A 24,261-nucleotide genomic window follows, 5' to 3' on the forward strand; every position below is an offset into this window, starting at 1 on the left:
CAGTCTCTGACCATCTCTTGTATAATATCAGCAGTCTCTGACCATCTCTTGTATAATATCAGCAGTCTCTGACCATTTATTGTATCATGTCTGCAGTCTCTGAGTATCTCTAATATTCTACTTAATATTCACTGCATTTTATGTGTGGCCCTTTGGTGATGTCAGGGGCCACACTTGAGACAACCTATTATGAGGAGAGCTGACAACCACTGATCTATAAATTATTATATTTATATTATTATTCATTATTATCATCATATATTATTATTTTTATATATCTTATTGCTAGTTATTATTTTATTTTATTTATATGGGGAGGAGGGGGGACAAAGACACAACATAGAAAATAATAATAATAATTTGGCATTGTATATATATATATATATATATATATATATATATATATACATATATACAATGCCAATATATATATATATATATATATATATACAATGCCAAATTATTATTATTATTTTCTATGTTGTGTCTTTGTCCCCCTCCTCCCCATCACACCTGCCTAACCAATCTCACACCTCGCTCTCCCCCTACCGCCCGCTCCCGTGTACTGCAACCCAACCACGTGTACTGAGCCGGCAAGTCCTCCCCCGGCTGTCTCTTTCTCCCAATACCTGCGCTGACAATGGCAGCTCTTCGCCGTGGCAGAGCTCTGATTGGATGCCGCTGTGCCCCGTAGGCGGGGCTCCGAGGGTCCGCTGGAGATTCTCAGCTCTGCTAATTGCTTTTCCAATCCGCAGTTACCGGGGATCGCTGAGTGCCGTTCGCTCTGCACCGACCTACCGGATCCCGGGACTGCACTGCGATCACCGGACACTGGAGGATCCCTCCCTACACTGCACGATCGGATACATTCCTACACTGAGCCCCAGAGAAATCCTGCATTCCCATTGGACGGTTCAGGAGCAGACACTTCCCTTGTAGCATGCTGGTCCTCTGCCTGCTCAGCCTTGTGCTGTCACCAGGTGAGTGCGATCACTGCTGTCATACACTACAGATTGTACAATCAGATTGTAGTGTGTATGACCATCTTAGTATAGGTTGTACAATCAGATTGTATGGCCGTCTTAGAGTAGATTGCACAGATTGTATGACCTTCTTAGAATAGGTTGTAGAGCGTATGACCTTCTTAGAATAGATTGCACGACGATCTTATAATAGATTGTATGACCATCTTAGAATAGATTGCACGGTCAGATATTGAATGACTATCTTAGATTTGATTGTACAATCAGATTGAATGGCCATCTTATAATAGATTGTATGACCATGTTAGTATAGATTGCACACTCAGATTGTATGACCATGTTAGTATAGATTGCACACTCAGATTGTATGACCATGTTAGTATAGATTGCACACTCAGATTGTATGACCATCTTAGTATAGATTGCACACTCAGATTGTATGACCATGTTAGTATATATTGCACACTCAGATTGTATGACCATCTTAGTATAGATTGCACACTCAGATTGTATGACCATCTTAGTATAGATTGCACACTCAGATTGTATGACCATCTTAGTATAGATTGCACACTCAGATTGTATGACCATCTTCGTATAGATTGCACACTCAGATTGTATGACCATCTTCGTATAAATTGCACACTCAGATTGTATGACCATCTTAGTATAGATTGCACACTCAGATTGTATGACCATCTTAGTATAGATTGCACAATCAGATTGTAGAGTGTATGACTGTCTTTAAAGCAATTGTATAAAAGGTTGCAAAATCAGATTGAAGAGTGTATGTCTGTCTTAACCCCTTGCTGCCCACCTCAGCATCCCTTTAGACTGATTTCACATTTAGCGTGTCCAGGAACGCGCATTTTTCCACGTTTTAGAAACACGTTGCAAACCGGCATCGGTCTTCCGGTGGCAATAATTAATGGCAGCTGAAACGCGGTTAGCGATACGGCAAATATGTTACAAAAGCGCCAAAATGCGCGCTGATAAAAACGTGGAACGCTCAACACCTGAGAGAGGTTCTGGAGGTTCCGTGGCCTGCGTAGGACATCCTCTATTTAAATGAATGGGCTGTCATAAAGGGGAGGGGTTAAAAGATTGTATAAGATGATTGTTGTTTTACTTTATTGCGATTACAATGAGGCTGACGAGCCCCCTATGTGATGTCATAGTGCAGGTGACAGGTTCTCTATAAGGAGACCTCATTAGTCTGTTAGACACCCCTAATGCCACCTCTGCCATCTTGAAATTGTATAAAGATTTCACAACCAGATTTGAGAGTGTGTGGCCATTTTAAAAGGAATTTTATCAAGATTGTACAGTCGGATTGTGATTATATGTGGCCAGCTGTAGATCTGTTAACACTCATGTAGTGCAAGGGCTTGCCTGATTGGATGCAAACTAAAAGGACAGTGCAGGTTTGTCCTCATATTGCATAGTTTTGGTAAATGTCGAGGTGATTGTACAATCAGATTGTGTGTGTGTGTGTGTGTGTAATCTCGATATTTTATAGACAATCTGATTGTACAATCTCCTTGGCATTCACCAAAATTATGCAATATGAGGACCAACCTAAACTGTCTTTTTTTTTTATTTGAATTCGATGATGGAGGTCTTTGCACTGTGTAGTTTTTAGTAGAGCCAAAGGAGATTGTACAATCCAATTGCACAGTGTATGGTCAGTATAAAGCTCACCACACACATTATAATCTGACTGTAGAATCTCCTTTAGTTTTATTATTAACTGCATAGTGCCTGTCTTATCTTATACAAATCGATTGGAGAGGCTAGGTAGGTCCTCCTGTCTCTGGAGAGGCTGGGTAGGTCCTCCTGTCTCTGGAGAGGCTGGGTAGGTCCTCCTGTCTCTGGAGAGGTTGGGTAGGTCCTCCTGTCTCTGGAGAGGTTGGGTAGGTCCTCCTGTCTCTGGAGAGATTAGGTAGGTCCTCCTGTCTCTGGAGAGGTTGGGTAGGTCCTCCTGTCTCTGGAGAGGTTAGGTAGGTCCTCCTGTCTCTGGAGAGATTAGGTAGGTCCTCCTGTCTCTGGAGAGGTTGGGTAGGTCCTCCTGTCTCTGGAGAGGTTGGGTAGGTCCTCCTGTCTCTGGAGAGATTAGGTAGGTCCTCCTGTCTCTGGAGAGGTTGGGTAGGTCCTCCTGTCTCTGGAGAGGTTGGGTAGGTCCTCCTGTCTCTGGAGAGGTTGGGTAGGTCCTCCTGTCTCTGGAGAGGTTGGGTAGGTCCTCCTGTCTCTGGAGAGGTTAGGTAGGTCCTCCTGTCTCTGGAGAGGTTAGGTAGGTCCTCCTGTCTCTGGAGAGATTAGCTAGGTCCTCCTGTCTCTGGAGAGGTTGGGTAGGTCCTCCTGTCTCTGGAGAGGTTGGGTAGGTCCTCCTGTCTCTGGAGAGGTTGGGTAGGTCCTCCTGTCTCTGGAGAGATTAGGTAGGTCCTCCTGTCTCTGGAGAGGTTGGGTAGGTCCTCCTGTCTCTGGAGAGGTTGGGTAGGTCCTCCTGTCTCTGGAGAGGTTGGGTAGGTCCTCCTGTCTCTGGAGAGATTAGGTAGGTCCTCCTGTCTCTGGAGAGGCTGGGTAGGTCCTCCTGTCTCTGGAGAGGCTGGGTAGGTCCTCCTGTCTCTGGAGAGGTTGGGTAGGTCCTCCTGTCTCTGGAGAGGTTGGGTAGGTCCTCCTGTCTCTGGAGAGATTAGGTAGGTCCTCCTGTCTCTGGAGAGGTTGGGTAGGTCCTCCTGTCTCTGGAGAGGTTGGGTAGGTCCTCCTGTCTCTGGAGAGGTTGGGTAGGTCCTCCTGTCTCTGGAGAGGTTGGGTAGGTCCTCCTGTCTCTGGAGAGGTTAGGTAGGTCCTCCTGTCTCTGGAGAGGTTAGGTAGGTCCTCCTGTCTCTGGAGAGGTTAGGTAGGTCCTCCTGTCTCTGGAGAGATTAGCTAGGTCCTCCTGTCTCTGGAGAGGTTGGGTAGGTCCTCCTGTCTCTGGAGAGGTTGGGTAGGTCCTCCTGTCTCTGGAGAGGTTGGGTAGGTCCTCCTGTCTCTGGAGAGATTAGGTAGGTCCTCCTGTCTCTGGAGAGGTTGGGTAGGTCCTCCTGTCTCTGGAGAGGTTGGGTAGGTCCTCCTGTCTCTGGAGAGGTTGGGTAGGTCCTCCTGTCTCTGGAGAGATTAGGTAGGTCCTCCTGTCTCTGGAGAGGCTGGGTAGGTCCTCCTGTCTCTGGAGAGGCTGGGTAGGTCCTCCTGTCTCTGGAGAGGTTGGGTAGGTCCTCCTGTCTCTGGAGAGGTTGGGTAGGTCCTCCTGTCTCTGGAGAGGTTGGGTAGGTCCTCCTGTCTCTGGAGAGATTAGGTAGGTCCTCCTGTCTCTGGAGAGGTTGGGTAGGTCCTCCTGTCTCTGGAGAGGTTGGGTAGGTCCTCCTGTCTCTGGAGAGGTTGGGTAGGTCCTCCTGTCTCTGGAGAGGTTAGGTAGGTCCTCCTGTCTCTGGAGAGGTTAGGTAGGTCCTCCTGTCTCTGGAGAGGCTGGGTAGGTCCTCCTGTCTCTGGAGAGGCTGGGTAGGTCCTCCTGTCTCTGGAGAGGCTGGGTAGGTCCTCCTGTCTCTGGAGAGGTTGGGTAGGTCCTCCTGTCTCTGGAGAGGTTGGGTAGGTCCTCCTGTCTCTGGAGAGGTTGGGTAGGTCCTCCTGTCTCTGGAGAGGTTGGGTAGGTCCTCCTGTCTCTGGAGAGGTTGGGTAGGTCCTCCTGTCTCTGGAGAGGTTGGGTAGGTCCTCCTGTCTCTGGAGAGGTTAGGTAGGTCCTCCTGTCACTGGAGAGGTTAGGTAGGTCCTCCTGTCTCTGGAGAGATTAGGTAGGTCCTCCTGTCTCTGGAGAGATTAGGTAGGTCCTCCTGTCTCTGGAGAGGTTGGGTAGGTCCTCCTGTCTCTGGAGAGGTTGGGTAGGTCCTCCTGTCTCTGGAGAGATTGGGTAGGTCCTCCTGTCTCTGGAGAGGCTAGGTAGGTTTAGTTAGCTATTCAGCAATCTATTCGATTAGTATCCAACCAATCATTTCATAGAGCTTGTACAATATGATTGTACAGTGTATGGTCAGCCTTCGTTTTTCCTGAATAGCCCCCCTTTCCAGCAGCCCCACTTCTCGGAATACCTTCCGTTGATCTTCCTATAAGCGTTTGTACATGAAATCCATCGTCAGACTTAAATGACCCGAATCTCACTTTACAGCCATGGGGCCCCCCGCTGGCAGCTCAGAGGTTAACGTCACTTTGGCAGCGCAGGCGCGCTGAACATTCCCAGATCCTGGCGTGCCGCGGTCCTCCCTCTTCCAGGCATCTCGTCTGTTTGTTCTGCTGGACCTTCCAGGTCTTCACTTGCAGCCAGGGGCTGGAGACTGCCACACATACACCAGACTTGGGAGCCGCCGAGAACACATCTGGATTGGCTCTGTGATCTCCGGCTCCAGCACATATCTTGAATGTTTTTTATAACGCTCCCGGGTAGGACGAGGTAAACGCTGATCTGTGCTTAGAAGAATATACACCTGTAATGGGGGGGGGGGGGGGGGGGAGACCGCACTCTCCTCTGTGCCGGAGGATGAGGACCACAGGAACTACGTGGGGGCCCTTAAGGCTAGGTTCACATCTCCACATGGTGGGAACTGACGCAAAATCACACGCTTTCCCGACACGCACTGCACTTTAGGAAACAAGCATTGGGGGGCAATTGTTAATGGCACCCCCAACATCTGCTAGCATGCACGATGCTCGTTGCAGCAAGTCTTCAGAAAAGAGTCTGGGACTTCTTTTCCACATGGAAGGGCAACCCTCTGAAATGGATTGGCTGCCCTCAATGTGACGCATAGAAATGCACTGGGAAGGTGCATGCGCAACTAGTCGTAGGCTGCTTTCGCACTTAGGCGTATTGCGCGTAAAATCGTGCCAGGTTCATGTGCTCTTTTGCACGCATTCTCGAGCTACATACATAAGGTACCCCTTTCATTTCAATGTCAATAAAATATGTCGAACCTTAGGGCACTCCAAAACAGACATGGAAAGTTCTTGGGTTCTTTATTTAAAGCACAACCTGTAAAACTCTTTCAAGAACTGTCCACTCTGAATGATGATTACCTGGAGAATATCCTGAATTGGTCATCACCATTGATAGCACATCACCAACCACTTGAGGCTATTAAATTCACTCGCCAACTTTCTAGAACTACAAAACCAACTTGGAAAGTTCTTGGCAACCTTTTATTTAAAGGATAACCTGTTAACTCTTCCAAGAAGAATTGCCCACTCTACTAAGTAGCTTACAATGCATGAATGATGATTACTTTGAGAATCTCATGAATGATGACCAATTCAGAACACCTCACCAAACATGTGAGGATATCAAGTTCACTTGTCAACTTCTTGGTAATCCAAAACACTTGGGAAGTTCTTTACAACCTTTTATTTAAAGGTCAACCTGTCAACTCTTCCATGAAGAGTTGTCCACTCTGCAAAGAAGGATACAGTTCATGAATGAGAATTACCTTGAGGAATCTCCCGAATTTGGTAATCACCATTGATTGCCTCACATGGTTGGTGATGTGGTAGGATGTCCACTGGTCAAAGGAATATGTCAGACTTTGTAGTATTCCGAAATTGACTTGGAAGGAGCTTAGAAACCTGTATGTGAAAGAACAACCTTTAGACTCTTCAATGGAGAGCTGTCCAATCTGCAGATTATCATACAATTTATTAGTCATGATTACCTGTATTCAAAAATTGTGTGATTCTCTACCAATCCCATAAATCTTCAGGGAAATATTCAGGCTAATAAACTTGCGGAGTTGGTGAATCTCATGAACTGATCATCACTATTTATATACTCATGTGGTTGGTGATGTTCTACGATTTTCCACTGCAAAGAATCATACAATGCATGAATCACGATTACCTTGACAAATTGGTATATCTCCTAAATTGATAATTACCATTGATATCCTTATATGGTTGGTGATGTGCCATGATCCTCAATAGTCTATAGAATATCAAATGTTGTAAACAAACTTGGAAGGAGCCTAGGAACCTCAATTTAAAAGACAGCCTGTGGACTTGTCCATTCTGCAGATAATCATATAATTCATTAGTCATGATTACCTGTATTCAAAAATTGCGTGATTCTCTACCAATCCTATAAATCTTCATGGAAATATTCAGGCTAATAAACTTGAGTGGTTGGTGAGTCTCATGAACTGATCATCACTATTGATATACTCATGTGGTTGGTGATGTTCTACGATTTTCATTGCAAAGAATCATACACTGCATGAATCACGATTACCTTGACAAATTGGTATATCTCCTAAATTGATAATTACCATTGATATCCTTATATGGTTGGTGATGTGCCATGATCCCCAATAGTCAATAGAATATCAAATGTTGTAAATAAACTTGGAAGGGGCCTAGGCACCTCAATTTAAAAGACAGCCTGTGGACTTGTCCATTCTGCAGATAATCATACAATTCATGAATTGTGATTACCTTTGTGATTCATTGTGTAATTCTCTCCCAATCGGATAAATCTTCATGGAAATATTCAGGTTAATTAAAACTTGAGGAATTGGTGAATCATCACTTTTGTGGTTGGTGATGTGCTTTTTTTTGATTCTTCACTTGCCTATAAGATAGGTCAAATGTTGTACTCCAAAACAGACAACTGGAAATTTCTGAGGAACCTTTATTCAAAAGACAACTTGTAGACTCTTACATGAAGAGTTGTCCAATCTGCAAAGCATCACACAGTTCATAAATGATGAATACCTTGAGGAATCTCCTGAGTTGACCATCACCATTGATAGCCTCACGTGGTTGGTAATGTTCTACAAAGTCCACTTGTGAAATTTGTAGAACTCCAAAGCAGACTTGGAAAGTACTTTAGAACCTGTATTTGAAAGACCAACCTGTAAACTCTTCCATGAAAAATTGTCCACTCCTGCTAAGGATACAATTCATAAATGAATATCCCCTTGAGAATCTCCTGAATTAGTCATCACCATTAATATCCTCACGTAGTTGATGTACTACAGGTCAACGGAATATGTCAAATTTTGGAGTACTCCAAAACATACTTAGAAGGAGCTTAGAAACCTGTATTTGAAAGAACAGCCTGTAGACTCTTCCATGAAGAGTTGTCCAATCTGCAGATAATTATACAAATAATGAATCGTGATTATCTGTATTCATTATGTTACATGTTTTCATGTGTTTTTGGATTCATAAATTGTGTGATTCATAAATCTCTACCAAGCAAGATAAATCATCATGGATATATTCAGGTTAATTTAAACGTGAGGAATTTTGTGAATCTCATGAACTGATTATCACTATTGATATGCTCATGTGGTTGATGTTCTACGTTTTTCCACTGCAAAGAATCATACAATTCATGAATCACGATTACCTTGGGGAAATTAGTGAATCTGTTTGAATTGATCATTACCTTTGATATCCAACTCTACTTGGAAGAGTTTACAGGTTGTCTAATTAAGGTTTCGAAGCACCTTCCAAGTCGGTTTTGGAGTGCTACATTTGACATTCTATTGCACAGGTGTCAAACACAAGGCCCGCGGGCCGAATCTGGCCCTCAAGGCCATTTCATGTGGCCCTTGCACCTCTCCTGCAGCTGCAGGAGAGCTCCAGCCCTCTTCTAGCCCTCCTCCAGACCCTCCACTTTTTGCTTTTCAGCAATGCCTACAGCTTCTTCCCAGTAGCAGCACAAGATAAGGGGGTGCACTGTGATGTAAGGGAGGGGGGGGGGACTCAATTTCTGATGGTGGGGAGGCTCTTGGCGTCTTATGTAAGAGTAGGAGATGCTCTGGACATCTAGTCTTACCGATACAACCGGCCCTTTTGAGGGCAATAATAATGCTGATGCGGCCCGAGATTAAATTGAGTTCGACACCCCTGTTCTATTGATTACTGAGCATCATAAAAACACATCACCAACCATGTCAGTGACATGGTTAGTGATGTGTTTTTATGATGCTCAGTAATCAATAGAATGTCAAATGTAGCACTCCAAAACCGACTTGGAAGGTGCTTCGAAACCTTAATTAGACAACCTGTAAACTCTTCCAAGTAGAGTTGTCCAGTCTACAGATAATCATACAATTCATGGATCCTGATTACCTGGATTCATTGTGTGATTCTCATCTGCTAATAATTCATGGAAATATTCAGGTTAGATAAAACTTGAGTAAATTGAATCCTCTGAACTGATCATCACCATTAATGTCCTCACATGGTTGGTGATGTGCTGTGAATTTCCACTTATCAATAGGATATATCAAAAGTTTTGGTGCTCAAAGCAGACTTGGAAAGTTCTTAGGAATCTTTATTCAAAGGACAACCTGTAAAATCCTAAGAGTCCATTCACACTAATACGACTTGTCAGGCGACTTGGTCAGCCTGACAAGACACGCACTGTCGCGGTCCATTGTGTGGTACAGGAATGGTTCTAATAGGAGCGACACAAGTCGCTCCGACTTAGGAAAAGGGTCCTGTACTACTTTGGGGCGACTTGCATAGACATTCATTTTATGAAGTCCGTGCAAGTCGTGCCGAAGTTGCACTGCACGCGACTTCACAGGTCGCCCCCAAAGTCGTGCCGCTTCAGTGTGAATGCGGTGTTTCATGAAGAGTTGCTCAACCTGCAAAGAAATATACAATTCATTAATCATGATACCTTGAGGAATTGGTGAATCGCCTGAAATGATCATTACCATTGATAACCTCACGTGGTTGATAATGTGCTATGCATGATGCTCACTGGTCAGTAGAATTGTCAAATGTTGTAGTGCTCCAAAATAGACTTGGAAGGTGCTTAGAAGCCTTCAATGAAAAGACAACATTTAGAGTTTTCTATTCTGCAGATAGTCATACAATGAACAAACCATGATTACCTGGATTCATAAATTGTGTGATTCAATCTCTACTAATCCGATAAATCTTCATTGATATATCCTTGTGTGGTTGGTGATGTGCCATGAATTGTAAATTTTTCTATAGAATGTCAAATCTTGTAGCAATCCAAAACAGACTTGGAAAGTGCTTGGCAACCTTTATGTAAAAGACAACCTATAAACTCATCCAGGAAGAATTGTCCACTCTGCAAAGAAGCATAACATTTTATGAATGTGTAGCACCCTACAAGGTAGGTGCTAGGTAAAGGTATAATGGGCCTTGTCTGCCTAACAGCAGCGCCATGACTTTCAGCTGGGCTGTCATGTCTCCCAGGTGTGGTTACTGAGAGGGGAGTCTCCCTACTGGCTCTGTGAGAGGATTCTCATTGGGCAGTGGAGGAAACCCAATCAGTAGCCCATTCAGGCTTGTATCTACCCCAGAAGGCAAATTCGGCCGCAGAGGATTCTGGGAGTGGGTATAGGTTTGAGGGGAACGCATGACGCAGTGTCTTTGGCGGGAAGCAAAGTCCCAGGAGGGAGAGTGCAGCTGTCTCTCCTCCTGTCACAAGGATTGGGTGGCTGCCTGAGAATCCAGAGAGTGCTGAGCTGAGCTGCAGAGGGGATCCGGTGTGCCGAGGACCAGTGGAGGAAGATGGGTTCAGTTCCAGGAAAGCCTGCCAAGGTTGTGAGTACTGTGAACTGCCCCAAAGGATCTACCTAGTGTAGAGGGGACCACTCCAGTGAAGGTCCCAGGCATCCAGGAGTCAGCTAGCTGTAAAGGGGGTGCCTAGTCAGAGGACCCTGAAGTGTTAGAGGGGGGGGGGCTAGTCAGAGGACCCTGAAGTGTTAGAGGGGGCGCCAGCAGTTGGGCCCTGAAGAGTTAAGTGTACAGTGTGCAATGTACAGAGTTAAGAGTTGCAACAGCTCAAGCAGTGACAAGGAGCTACCTCAGTCAGTGAAGGGCTGAAGGGAGCTGTTCAGTGACTTTTGAGCTAAATTGAATGTCAGGAGTCAAGTATTCTACAGTCCTGGATCTTCTGAGTTAACAAACAAGTTAAAATCGAATTTCAAGCACAAGTTCAGCATAACAGTATCTTTAAACGCCAGGAAGCGCTGGTCGGCAATCGGCTGGCGTCAAGACAGCACCAACGGGCATTTTTCTGTATAGTGTCCCAGTCAAACCTAGTTGAGCCAGAGGAGTATCCCACTCATTCCCTTCTCCCATCCCCAAAATACAATAAACAAAACAAATCAAAGATGCCGGAATGGTCATTGTCTCAGTTCACAACTTAAATGTGTTGGAAGATGTCACCGGTAACAATGGCAGACCCACATCAGGTCCAAAGCCTGGAAAAACTGCTACAAATGGAACCTCCTAAAATTGGTCATAACCATTCATAGCACATCACCAACCACGTGAGGCTATCAAGTTTACTTGTTGATTTTGTAGAACTCCAAAACAGACTTGGAAAGTGCCTAGGAATCCTTATTTGAAAGGTCAACCTGTAAACCCTTTCATGAAGAGTCCATTCTGCAGATAATCAGTGAATTTGTGAATTATAATTACCTGGATTTATAAATTGTGTGATTCTGTACTAATCGGATAAATCTTCATGAAAATATTTATATATTAAAACTTGAGGAATTGGTGAATCTTCTGAATTGATCATTAGCATTGATATCCTCCATGTTTTTTGGTGATGTTCCGTGATTGTTCACTTGTCAATAGAATATGTCAGATGTTGTAATATTCCATAACAGTCTTGGAAACAACTGAGGAATCTTTAATTAAAAGACCATCTGTAAACTCTTACATAAAGAGTTGTCCAGTCTGCAAAGAATCGTACAATTCATGAATCGTGATTACCTGTGTACTTGTGTAATTTTCTACCAATCCGATAAATGTTCATAGATGCATTCAGGTTAATTTACATTTTTTAAATTTTGAGGAATCTGTGAACCTCCTGAACCAATCGCCATTGATAGCCTCACATGGTTGGTGGTTTACTATGATTGTTCTCTTGTCAATACAATGTCAAACCTTGTAGTACTCCAATACAGATTTGGAAAGTGCTGAGGAACCTTTATTCAAGAGGCAACCTGTAAGCTCTTCCATGAACAGTTATTCAATCTGCAAGGAATTATACAATTCATGAATCAAGAATACCTTGAGGAATTGATGAATCTCCTGAATTGATCCTTACCATTCACTTGGTTGGAATTTTCCGCCTACAGCTACAGGAGGAAAAAGGTGGACAGTGATTTCTCTACATGCTGCCCCTGCCGCCCCTCCTATCCAGGTGTACAGGGGAGCCACACAGGCCCCCTGGAGCATGGGGCCCGGTTGCAATTGCAACCCCTGTAGTTACGCCCCTGGTTGGTGGTGTGTTGTGATGCTCACTAGTAAATAGAATGTCAAATGTTGTAGTACTCCAAAAGTTGGAAGGAGCTTAGGAACCTTTATTGAAAAGACAACCTGTAGACTCTTTCATGAGGAGTTGTCCAGTCTCAGAGGCGTAACTAGAACCTTCAGGGCCCCGATGAAGGGCCTCCCCGGGACCCCTGGCCGAGGCCCTGCCCTTCAAGCCTGGGGCTCTTCCCACTGATCCTGGGGCCCTTTACTCTCATTGCGGGGCTCTTTATTACAGTCCCGCAGCGGGACCTTTTCACAAGTTTTGCAGTGGGCCCCCTTCCTGCCATCTTGGGGCCTCCCCACGGTGGTGGAATGCCAGGGCCCGGTCGCAAGTGTGACCTTTGGATCCTGGAAGTTCCCCCACTGGTGTCGGTAGTTTTTATGTTTTGGTATTTAAATTGTATTATTTTTTATCATTTTATTTTATTTTTTTATAATGTCACTGACTATGACTCTGTCCATTCAGAAAAGGAAGGAGCTGGTAAATTACATATTTACCGACCCCTTCCTGGTTCTCTATTGTGACACATCCCCTGCAGCAGCCGGCAGGAGAGGGAAGGGGGAACAAGCCCCCTTGAACATGGGGCCCGGTTGCAATTGCAACCCCTGCAACCCCTGTAGTTACGCCCCTGTCCAGTGTGCAGAGGATCAGTACAGTTCATAAATAATGATTACCTGGATTCTTAAATTGTGTGATTCACTACTAACCAGATAAATCTTCATGAAAATATTCAGGTGAATCAAAACTTGAGGAACTGTGAACTGATCATCACCACTGATAGCCTCATGTGGTTGGAGATGTGCTACGATGTTTGGTGCTCAGTGGAATATGTCAAACTTTAGTAGTATTCCAAGTAGTCTTGGAAAGTTCTTAGGGACCTTTTTTTCAAAGGACAACCTGTAAACTCTAGAGCACAGGTGTCAAACACAAGGCCCGCGGGCCGAATGCGGCCCCCCAGGCCATTTCATGTGGCCCTCGCACCTCTCCTGCAGCTGCAGAACCCCCTTGTCTCTGCACTCACCTTGTCTCAGTAGTCGGCAGCAGAGAGGACAGAACTCCTTTGCCAGATCCTGTACTTCTCTGTGGTGCTGCTGCAGAAAGGCTCGTCTTTGGCCACCCCCCCCCCCCTTTTTAGCAGTCTGCAGCAGAGACGAAGGAAGAACTCCTCCTACAGATCCTGAACCTCTCTGTGCAGCCACAACATCACCTTGTCTCTGCCTCCCCTGGTCTCTGCATTCAGCAGACTCTGGAAACTGACTCCAGCCCTTCCCTGGTCATCCTCCAGACCTTGCAATTTCTTCTTCCCTGATCCACCGCATCTTCTTCCTGGCAGTAGCACAAGGTAAGGGGCATTGTGATGTAGGGAAGGGTGGGGGACTCTTGACTTCTGATGGTGGGGGGTCTTGACATCTCATGTAAGGGGGCATGGGGTGCTCTGGACATCTAATCTTACAGATGTTACCGGCCCTTTGAGGGAAACCATAATGCTGATGCGGCCCACGATGAAATTGAGTTTGACACCCCTGCTCTAGAGCATGGGTGTCCAACCTTTTTGGCTTCTCTGGGCCACATTGAGTGCAGAGAAATTTTCTCGGGCCACATATAAAATATATACTATAGTTAAGGTATATAAGTAAAAAAATGTCGCCATGCCCTTCCCACGTTGCCGCACCCCCCGCACTAATTTAACACAATTAGAGGATGATCAAATGAAATGGAATCAGTATACAGAGGTTTACTTCTTCTGAGAGATATTAAAGAAACGCTCTAACCATCATGACCACTTCAGTGATTTGAAGTGGTCATGGTGGTAAGAGTCAGAAACACTGCACATGCTCGCCTCCCACCCCCCCCCTCCCCTCCAAGGCAGCCTCTGCCTACCGTTAGTTGACAGCTGCTGTGGCCATGCCCCCGACCGGACTTCCTTCCTCCCCAACAAAAAAAAAAATTGGCAGGGGGCAGTGGGCCGCATTGCCTGGGGTTCTGGGCCGCATGTGGCCCCCGGGCCGCAGGTTGGACATGCCTGCTCTAGAGCAATATTCAGCCGTTTCTACCTAACACAGATCTAATATCTGTACTGACTACTTTTAGAGGAATATAGACCCACAGGTAGCCAGTGTAACCGTGCACTGCAAGCCTCTTCTTGCATCAAAGGGCTGAAATTGTATCTAGCAGACACGTGTTGCATCTCCGAGTCCTTTGACTCCAGCACAGCGTGGATATGTTGACAGCAGAAATGTGATTGGGGGGGGGGGGGAAGCTGTATGGTGCATCTCTTCATTTCAGACACCTCGTCCACCTTCCCAAGGGGTTAAACCTTTCTCTGGAATGCGGATTAAAGAGTTCTTTCCTAATTAAGTCTAGGCAAAGGTCTTTGGAATCTAAACCTTAAGTAACATTTTAATTGTTACAAGCAACCTGGCTCTTGAACTGTTGCTATTTCTGTTGTACATCTGCTTTTTTGGGAAAACTTAGACGATAGCAGTTTGTAAAAATCAAGTGTAACTGCCATATCACCGTTGAGTTGACCTGTCTCTAGTCCCCTTTAAAAAAATAAAAAGCAGCGGATGGAGCCCCTCTCTCTTTGCCCAGATATCCCTGTTCCTCTTGCTGTGCGTGTGTGAGGGGTGGGGGGAGCTTTGTGAAGAGGCCCTTTATATTTTCATAGCTAATGTTTCAACCTGAGCATATCCTGGCAGGGTCCCCCTTGCTGAACATCATAGTTTCCGTTCATTAGGAGCTGGAGTCCGGCTGGAAGCTCAGCACTGGGTTCTGCAGTCTGTAGCACAGCTGACTCTGCACAGGGGCCTTGGCTTTCTCTGACCCTCTTTTTTTTTGGTGGAAGTGCAGAGAAGGAAGGACAGCACTTGAGGGTCAGCTAAGGATCTCTGGGCTGAAAGTGGAGTTAGACCTTGTGTAATAGTTTAACTCCTTTTGCCTGCGAAGAGTTCTCGGTTGCTTTTGTCTAGACAAATGGCTTGTCTTTTACCAATTTACTTAAAGGGACTCTTCTTTCTGTGACTTATCCGTGTTGCTTCTAGCAAACCATCACAATCAGATTTTTAGGGTGTGCTCACAGTGGGCATGGTTGAACCAAACTGTGCCCGAGTTTGATTGTCCCCACTCCCCATCGGTCTGCGCTTACACTGTGGTTCAAAGGAAGCATGCCAGGGCATTTTCACCTCTGCCCACCAGACCACAGTGATCCCCACGTGCTTGCCAAGTGATCTGTGAACCGTTGGTGGGCACAAGCGAATCGGACCACAGGAGCGAAGGTGACTTGATCACAAATGCACAGGTCCAAGGGGGGTGCACCGTGCTTGGGCACAAATGGACAGGACCAAGGGGGGTGAACCGTGCTTGGGCACAAATGGACAGGACCAAGGGGGGGTGAACCGTGCCTGGGCACAAATGGACAGGACCAAGGGGGGTGAACCGTGCCTGGGCACAAATGGACAGGACCAAGGGGGGTGAACCGTGCCTGGGCACAAATGAACCGGTCTAAGGGGGGTGAACCATACTTGGGCACAAATGAACAGGACCAACTGGGGTGAACTGTGCTTGGGCACAAATGAACAGGACCAAGGGGGGGGGGGGGTGAACCGTGCTTGGGCACAAATGAACAGGACCGGCGGTGGAGTCTAAGATGGCGCCGGGAGCAGACGTGCAGTAACTGAGCTCCCGACTCCGGCGTGTATCCTGACAATACACCCAGCTTGATCTCCCTGGTGTTCGGCCGCTTCCACTCTCTGATGTCGGTGTCCTGAGCGTGGGGATAGGTGGAGGTCGGGCTATCCAGCGTCGGGCAATCCAGCGTTCATTGTGTTGACTGGTGCGGGCTGTCTCCTGGTGTCCCGGCGGGCTGTGCTGGGCGGCTCGTCTGCTCCGTCGTCCCCTTTGCGGCTGCTCTGAGGAGCTGGATGCCGCAATATTGGCTGAGACCAGAGACCGGAGGGACGGGACTGACTGCAGCAGTGCGAGCGGTGTGAGGTGTACGGACTGAACGTGCACTGGACAGCTGGGGTGCTTGATGATTTCCCTGTGGATCCGTTGGTAGATCCTTGGACGCCGCATCGGGGAAAGTAAAGAGGGAGTAAAGAGGAGCTGACTTGGCTGGTAGTTACCGGACTGCTGGCACTGGCCGGTCTCCCTATGCTCCCTGTAGATGCCGACAAGCTGGTAATCTATGTGAAACCTTGGTCAAAGGAAAAGCAGTGAGTAAACCCTGGTCAAAGGAAAAGCAGTGAGTAATACTCAAGTTGTAATACGCAAGCTGGATCAAGCCCCTTCATTTATTTAAATGACTTTTTTTTTTTTTTTTTTCTCAGCTTTTTTTTTTTTTTCCTTTTCGCAATTTAAGCACATTCTACTGCATACTGCCGCATACTGCCAGCCTGCCACACTAAATATCATCTACTCTCTGGCCACAGTATATATGTTTATGTAGTAAACTATTAATTACATAAAGTTACATAAAGTCAAGCGAAAGACATATACAACCTATGCAATAAAATTAACAAAGCAGATTGACATCAAGACTGGATGGACTTAAACTTAAACCTCCCGAACTTCCCCGTCTTACTATACTAAGGAAGGGGAGAAGAGGGGGAAGGGAAGGAGACTGAGACGTTTGAGTACTCCTTCCTCCTTCCCTCCCCCCCCCTTTTTTTTCTTTTTTTTCTTCCCCCCTTTTTTTTTTTTTTTCTGGGGGAGGAATGCCCAAAAATAAAAGGGGTGTACAGACACGCCGTGCAGTTGCGACATCACCGTCCAAGTCTACGTTAACTATGGCGTCTCAGACCGATCAGACAATAGTGACCAGGGAGGCAGAACTGCCTGCAAGTTTAGAGACACTCATGCATGCCATAGTAGACTGCAAGACAGCCTTGACCTCTAAAATTGATTGTGTACAATCAGATATTGGATTTATCCGTAAAGATATGGATAATTTTCGAGACAGAGTCACCGAGATGGAAACGCGGGTCTCAGAAGTAGAAGACACACAGAAAGGTTATAACTCGGATATTCAGCTGCTCAAAGCCAGGGTTAAGCAGCTGGAGATACGAGCAGAAGATGCAGAGAACCGCAATCGTAGGAACAATCTACGGATTATCGGTCTCCCGGAGGGGTCCGAGGGTGTAAACCCGGGGACCTTTATTGAGCAATTACTTCCGTCTATCCTTCCAGATGCTAAGTTTTCACCTTTTTTTTCAGTGGTACGTGCACATCGGATACCAGTGAAGCGAGGCCCTCCTGGCTCCCCCCCCCCCCCCCGCACCTTTATTCTGAGGCTCCTTCATTATGGTGACCGGGACACTGTCTTACGAGCGGCCCGATCTCAGGGTGAAGTGAAATATGAGGGTGGTAAACTTTTTATTTTTCCAGATTATTCTGTTGAAACACAGCGTCAGAGGAAATCATTTGATCAAGCCCGTTTTAAGTTAAGAGAAAAGGGGTTGAAATATAGTACTTTGTTCCCGGCTAAATTGCGGGTTCAAGATGGTGAACATGTGCGTTTTTTTTCTTCCCCTAAAGAGGTGTTATCCTGGCTTGAGACATATAAGTAAGACTGGAGCTGAATTTTTATTTATTTTTTTTTCTTTTTTCTCTTTTTTCTCCTGGTTTGTAACAGTTTACTTTCCCAAATTTTTGGGTGACTCAAGATACTAATATTTTTGTCCTTTTTGAACGCCGGAGTCTTCTCCCCTCCCCCCTTTTTTTTTTTTTTTTTTTTTTTTTTTTTTTTTTTTTTTTAGGGGGAGGGGGGTAATATAGCGCCTTCTTGACACTTACCCTCTAGGGTGGACTATGAGGTCCGCGGTGGGTGGGATACAAACCCTCTCCAAGTTTGGGGAGATGGGTGGGGTGGGGGGGATGGGGATGTTTGAACATTACTCTGTTATTGTATTTATTGTATTTTTTAGTTATAATTTTTTTTTTTTTTTTTTTCATACAAATTTATATATACAAAAATGGCTAGTCATAACATAAATGAATACCGAATGGACCAGCCTCCACCGGGTTCCTAGGGAATACTGTAATATTTACTGCTTAATATTTTTTTTTTATCCTTTATACACTGTTTTATGAGTGGATATGGACTCTTTAAGGATGATTTCTTGGAACACTAGGGGTTTGAATTCCCCGCAGAAACGCTCCTTAGTGTTCCAATATTTAAAATCGTTTAATCCTCATATATGTGTCCTGCAGGAGACTCACTTATTGGGTACCCGAACGCTGGCTCTCAAGAAACCATGGGTTGGGCATCACTACCACTCTACGTTTTCTACCTATGCTCGGGGAGTCAGCGTTCTTATCCATAAGTCTCTCCCGTTTAGACTATTGGATCTTTCCCTGGACCCGGATGGACGTTTTGTTTTGCTTAATTTGCAGATATCATCTTTTACTTTACTGCTGGTAGGGTTATATATACCCCCGCCGGCTTCAGTTAGACTGCTACATAAAATTTTTAAAGAAATTGCAAAATATGAGAATGATAATATACTTATTGCGGGTGATTTTAATATGGTTCCAGACCCGAATATGGACAGAATGAATGGAGATTCTTCTACCAAATCGGATCTTGCTGAATGGGCTGAGATTTATGGGTTGACGGATCTATGGCGTTGGCACCACCCCCATTCTAGGGAATATACCTGCCACTCCGCCACTTATAAATCCTTTTCTCGAATCGATTTAATGTTCGCAGGCGGCTCACTCTTATCTCGGGTGCAGGAGATTCGGGTTCTTCCTCGTGGGATCTCTGACCATGCTCCACTTCTTTTAAATATGGAACTATCTGGCAAACCCTCTGACAGACTATGGCGACTATCCAGATATTGGATTTCTGACCCTGATATAATCCCTTTAGTCGCGCCTCAAATAGCGGCCTTTTGGGAGATAAACCCGGGCACGTCATCAGTGGCTATGGTCTGGGAAGCCTTTAAGGTCTGCACTCGGGGGTATTATCAGTCAGCTATTGGCAAGATCCAAAGATATAGGCGAACAAGTCTATTGCAAAAAGAAATAGAGGCGAGAGATATGGAAAACTTGTATATTCAAACTAGAGATCCCACTCATTATACACGATTTCAATCTTTGACCAGGGAGGTAATGGGAATACGCACAGCTCTCACACAGAAAAAACTGTTTTCTTTATCCCAACGTATTTTTGTACAAGGAGAGTATAACGGTAAAATGCTGGCGCAAATTTCTAGGGAACAGACAAGTGGGTATAGTATAGCACATATTCAGGATCAATCAGGTACTCTTCATTCTAATCCAGAAATTATCAATCATAATTTCACTGATTATTATCAGGCCCTATATAATACTAGGGTCAATTATTCAGGAGATGAATTGGATCACTATTTGCAGGCGGTGGACTTTCCGGTCTTAACTGATAGAGATAGGGCCAAATTAGACGCCCCTATTACTCTTTTGGAGATCCAGGAAGTGGTGGCTTCCTTACAACCTGATAAAACGCCAGGACCGGATGGAATTCCTGTTGAATTCTATAAGGCCCATATGGACCTCCTGGGTCCGCATCTATTAGCCACTCTTGTAGGATCTCTAAATGATGGGGATCTCCCTAAAACAATGAGCGAAGCGGTTATCGTTGTGATCCCTAAATTAGGGAAGGATCCATCATTATGTTCATCATATAGACCTATTTCTTTATTAAATGTAGATGGGAAGATCCTTTCTAAGATTTTGGCCACTCGACTTAATAGTGTTATTATAGACTTGATTCATCCGGACCAAACCGGATTTATACCTGAACGGGGCACGGATATTAATATCCGGAGACTGTTTACACATATGGCCTTGGCGTCGGGGGGGGGGGGAGCAGGTGTGGTCGCCTCCCTCGACGCCGAGAAAGCATTTGATTCTGTTGAGTGGCCATTTCTTTGGAAGATCCTAGCTAGCTTCGGGTTTGGCCCCAACTTTGTCTCATGGATTAAACTTCTTTATGGGAATCCTACGGCTAGAGTTCGCACTAATTCATCCCTGTCGGATAAATTCCCTCTGCTGAGGGGCACCCGACAGGGATGTCCGTTATCCCCGGCCTTGTTTGCCTTGGCTTTGGAGCCGCTCGCGATTATGTTGCGGGCGGACCCACAAGTCCGAGGCATTAAAGTGGGGGTTATTGAAGAGAAGCTGTCCTTATATGCAGACGACACCTTGATTTATTTGGCTGACGCTTCCACCTCATTACATAGGGCCCTACAATTATTCGACTTCTTTGGTCGTTTTTCAGGTATACGTATTAATTGGTCTAAGTCTGTCCTTTTTCCACTACACCCATCGGTACCTTTAATTGATACTCAGACACCGTTGAAATGGGTACAGGATATGGTATATTTAGGTATCAAAGTGGGTCCAACACTGGAGGTGTACCAGCAAAATAACATTGACCCTTTAGTTTTACAATTAAATAAAAGGTGTGCGTCATGGCGCATGCTTCCTTTGTCTCCGGTTGGCAGAATTAATTTATTAAAAATGAGTTATCTTCCGAAATTTCTGTATTTTTTTCGTAATTCTCCCACTGATATGACCAGAACCTTTTTTTCGAGATTAGACAGTATGGTAACAACTTTTGTATGGGCCGGGCGTACCCCACGAGTTGCAAGGCGCACGTTATATCTTCCTCTTGCAAGAGGAGGTTTAGCGTTTCCTAACTTTAAGTTGTATTTTTGGGCGGCTGTACTGGTCACGGTCCGGTGGTGGTTCTCCCAGCCCAAAACTAACTCCGCAGTTACATTAGAAGCAGCATTGCTGGGTTCCTATGCGGCCCTTAGTAATCTGGTTTTCCGGGGTGAACGGGCACATCCTCAAATAACCAGTCTGATGAAGACGGTGCTGCGGATATGGTCTCGGGCGCGGGTGATATATAATACACCTCTACATATATCCCCCCACACTCCGCTGTGGGGTAATCCTAATTTAATACATTTGTACCAACTCCCTGATCCCCAGGTATGGGCTGCCAGAGGGATTGTGACCATGAAACATGTTATTAAAGATGGAAGACTTCAAGGCTTTGATGTTCTCCAGTCTACCCACTCATTGCCTCCAACTATGGGGTTCCGTTACCGCCAGCTTAGTCATGCTATGCGGGCCCAGTTCCAAGACCCTGTTGTCTTGGAATCAGACCCTTTGGAGAAAATGCTAACTTTTAAGGTAATAGGGAAAACTCTCTCTGCTATATATTATATACTCTCAACAGATCATAGTCAGTCTCTTGAGAAAACCTATAATAAGTGGAAGGATGACATCCCAGACCTGACTGTTGAAGATTGGGAGGAGTCGGTTAATATCTATATCCCCTCAATGATAGCGGCTAGGGACAGATTTATACAACTCAAATTCTTACACAGAGCATACTACACGCCGCAACGTCTTGCTAGGATATATCCCAGGAAGGATCCCTCGTGCACCAGATGTGGGCATGAAATTGGTACTTTTCTACATGTTGTTTGGTCGTGCTCTGAGCTTGCAACATTTTGGAAAGCGGTGACGGATACTATTGGGGAAATTTTTGACACTATGATTCCTTTGGACCCAAAGGTAACTCTACTGAGTAACCTTACAGAAGTGGTTGGGGATAAATATGCTAAAATGTGTATTATGTATACCCTGTTTTATGCCAGGAGAGAAATCCTTTTGCGATGGAAGTTACCTGAACCTCCCACCCGATCAACCTGGATAGCTGCCGTTACTAAGACACTTCCATTCTACCGTTTTACATACGGTAGTAGGAACTGCCCAAAAAAATTTGATAAAGTGTGGTCAGCCTGGATTGATGCTGTAGGCATGCCAATGTCACCTGTTGTATAAGGATAGAAGCAGGAACATATTAACTAATTGATGATATTCCATTTTTTTTTTTTATATCTTTTATATTTTTTTTTTTTTGTGTTTGTATGTATGGATAATACTTTTTTTTTTGGTGCAGAGTAATGTACTGTAGTTGTAAATATTTGTTTTGTTTATATGTCTAACAATAAAATAAAAATTTGATTGTGAAACAAATGAACAGGACCAGGGGGGGGGGGGGGGGTGAACCGTGCTTGGGCACAAATGGACAGGACCAAGGGGGGGTGAACCGTGCTTGGGCACAAATGGACAGGACCAAGAGGGGGTGAACCGTGCTTGGGCACAAATGGACAGGACCAAGGGGGGTGAACCATGCCTGGGCACAAATGGACAGGACCAAGGGGGGTGAACCGTGCCTAGGCACAAATGGACAGTACCAAGGGGGGTGACCTGTGCTTGGGCACAAATGGACACCGGACCAAGGGGGGTGAACCGTGCTTGGGCACAAATGGACAGGACCAAAGGGGGTGAACCGTGCTTGGGCACAAATGGACAGGACCGGGGGGGTGGGGGTGAACCGTGCTTGGGCACAAACGACTAGGGCCAAGGGGGTGCTAGGGTGCAGTTAAAACTGTTAGTGTACCCTTAGTTCTGTCTGGTTCACCTGCACCCAAGTTTGACTGTCCCCGCCCCCCCCCCCCCCCCACATCACCTCTGGTCTGCACTCACACTGTGCTTTACAGATAAATTCCAGGTATGGATAATTTGACATAGTTGCATTGGTCCAGCTTGGGCCAATGATAATATACATGTGCCAAACCGTTGGGATCCCCCTGGAAGCTGGAACTCACTGGAATAGGCATGCTACTACAGTGATGTCCACTAGCTATAGGGTTCCATGCTGAACAGCTGCTCTGCTGCATTGTGAACTCTGGAGGTGGCTCGCTTGATAAGGACGCCATTCAGAGGAAACTTTCACATTCTCTCAATGAATTTAAAGCATTCTCTGATTGATTGAAAAAGGTGGAGAGGTCAGGCAGCGATCTCATGTTCTCCAACTTGTCTGGTCAGAGAATGCTTTGCGTTCATCCAGAAAATTAGAAAGTTTCCTCTGATGCCAAGCGGGCGGCTCGCTGTGCTCCGGAATCAGCAGGGCAGCCACTCGGCACGGAATCTAAAGGCTAGCAGTAATCACCGTAGTAGTGGTGCCTACCGCAGTGATTTCCAGCATTCAAGGGGATTCCACAGGTATGGCACCTATATACTTATATTGCTCTAAGCTGTACTAATGTAACTGTAAAAACCGCCATATCAGAAATTGAGCTTAACCGCTTGCTGACCGTATTGCTTATATATAAGGCAGCTCTGCTGCGCCAGATCATGTACTAGGTAGGTGATCCGGCACTTCCGAGTAGGGGGTCATGCAGCAGATGCCGATCAGCGGGTTCCGGCAAATGGATGTCTGCCGGCACCCTCCAAACATCCGAAAGACACACAGGACAGCGCTCTACCTATATAAACAAGTCAGAGCCCTTTCCTGTCAGCAGGGGAAACAAAATCCATTACTTCACTTAGTAAAAGCACCGCACAGTACACCAAAACACTGGTTAAGCACACAGTTAACCCTTTGATCGCTCTACAAGTTTACCTCTTCCCAGCCAGGGTCATTAGTACAGTGACAGCACATATTTTTTAGCACTGATCACTGTATTAGTGTCACTGGTTCCCACAAAGTGTCATCAAAAGTGTCAGTTTGTGTCCGATTGTTCGCCGCACTAGTTATAAAAAGAAAAATAAATTTAAAAATCCAGTATATATTCAATAGTTTTGTAGATGCTATAAATTGTGCGAAAACCAATCCATATACGCTTATTGGGATTGATTACCAGAAATATGTAGCAGTATACATATTGGCCTAAATTTATGACAAAACTAGATTAAAAAAAAAAAATATTGGTTATGTTGTATAGCAGAAAGTAAAAAATATTATTATTTTTATTATTTTTTCTTAGTGTCCTAGTGCTTTTTTTTTTTTTTAAAGTGTCAGTCTTTTTTTTGTTTACAGCGCAAAACAATAAAAAACGCAGAGGCGATCAAATACCACTAAAAAAAGCTCTTTTT

General features: G+C 45.3%; 1 protein-coding gene across 1 annotated transcript in view; it reads left to right on the top strand.

Annotated features, from left to right (window-relative positions):
- Positions 1 to 857: 857 nt before the first annotated feature.
- Positions 858 to 24,261, top strand: part of ADAMTS17 (ADAM metallopeptidase with thrombospondin type 1 motif 17) — a 540,263-nt gene continuing 516,859 nt past the window's right edge. Inside the window, exon 1 of the mRNA XM_082253049.1 lies at positions 858 to 980. Coding sequence (XP_082109175.1) covers positions 941 to 980 — 40 coding nt within the window. The 5' untranslated portion in view covers positions 858 to 940. The remainder of the gene's footprint in view (positions 981 to 24,261) is intronic.

The sequence above is a fragment of the Pelophylax lessonae genome, assembly GCF_965119305.1.
Source record: "Pelophylax lessonae genome assembly, chromosome: 4".
NCBI lineage: Eukaryota > Metazoa > Chordata > Amphibia > Anura > Ranidae > Pelophylax > Pelophylax lessonae.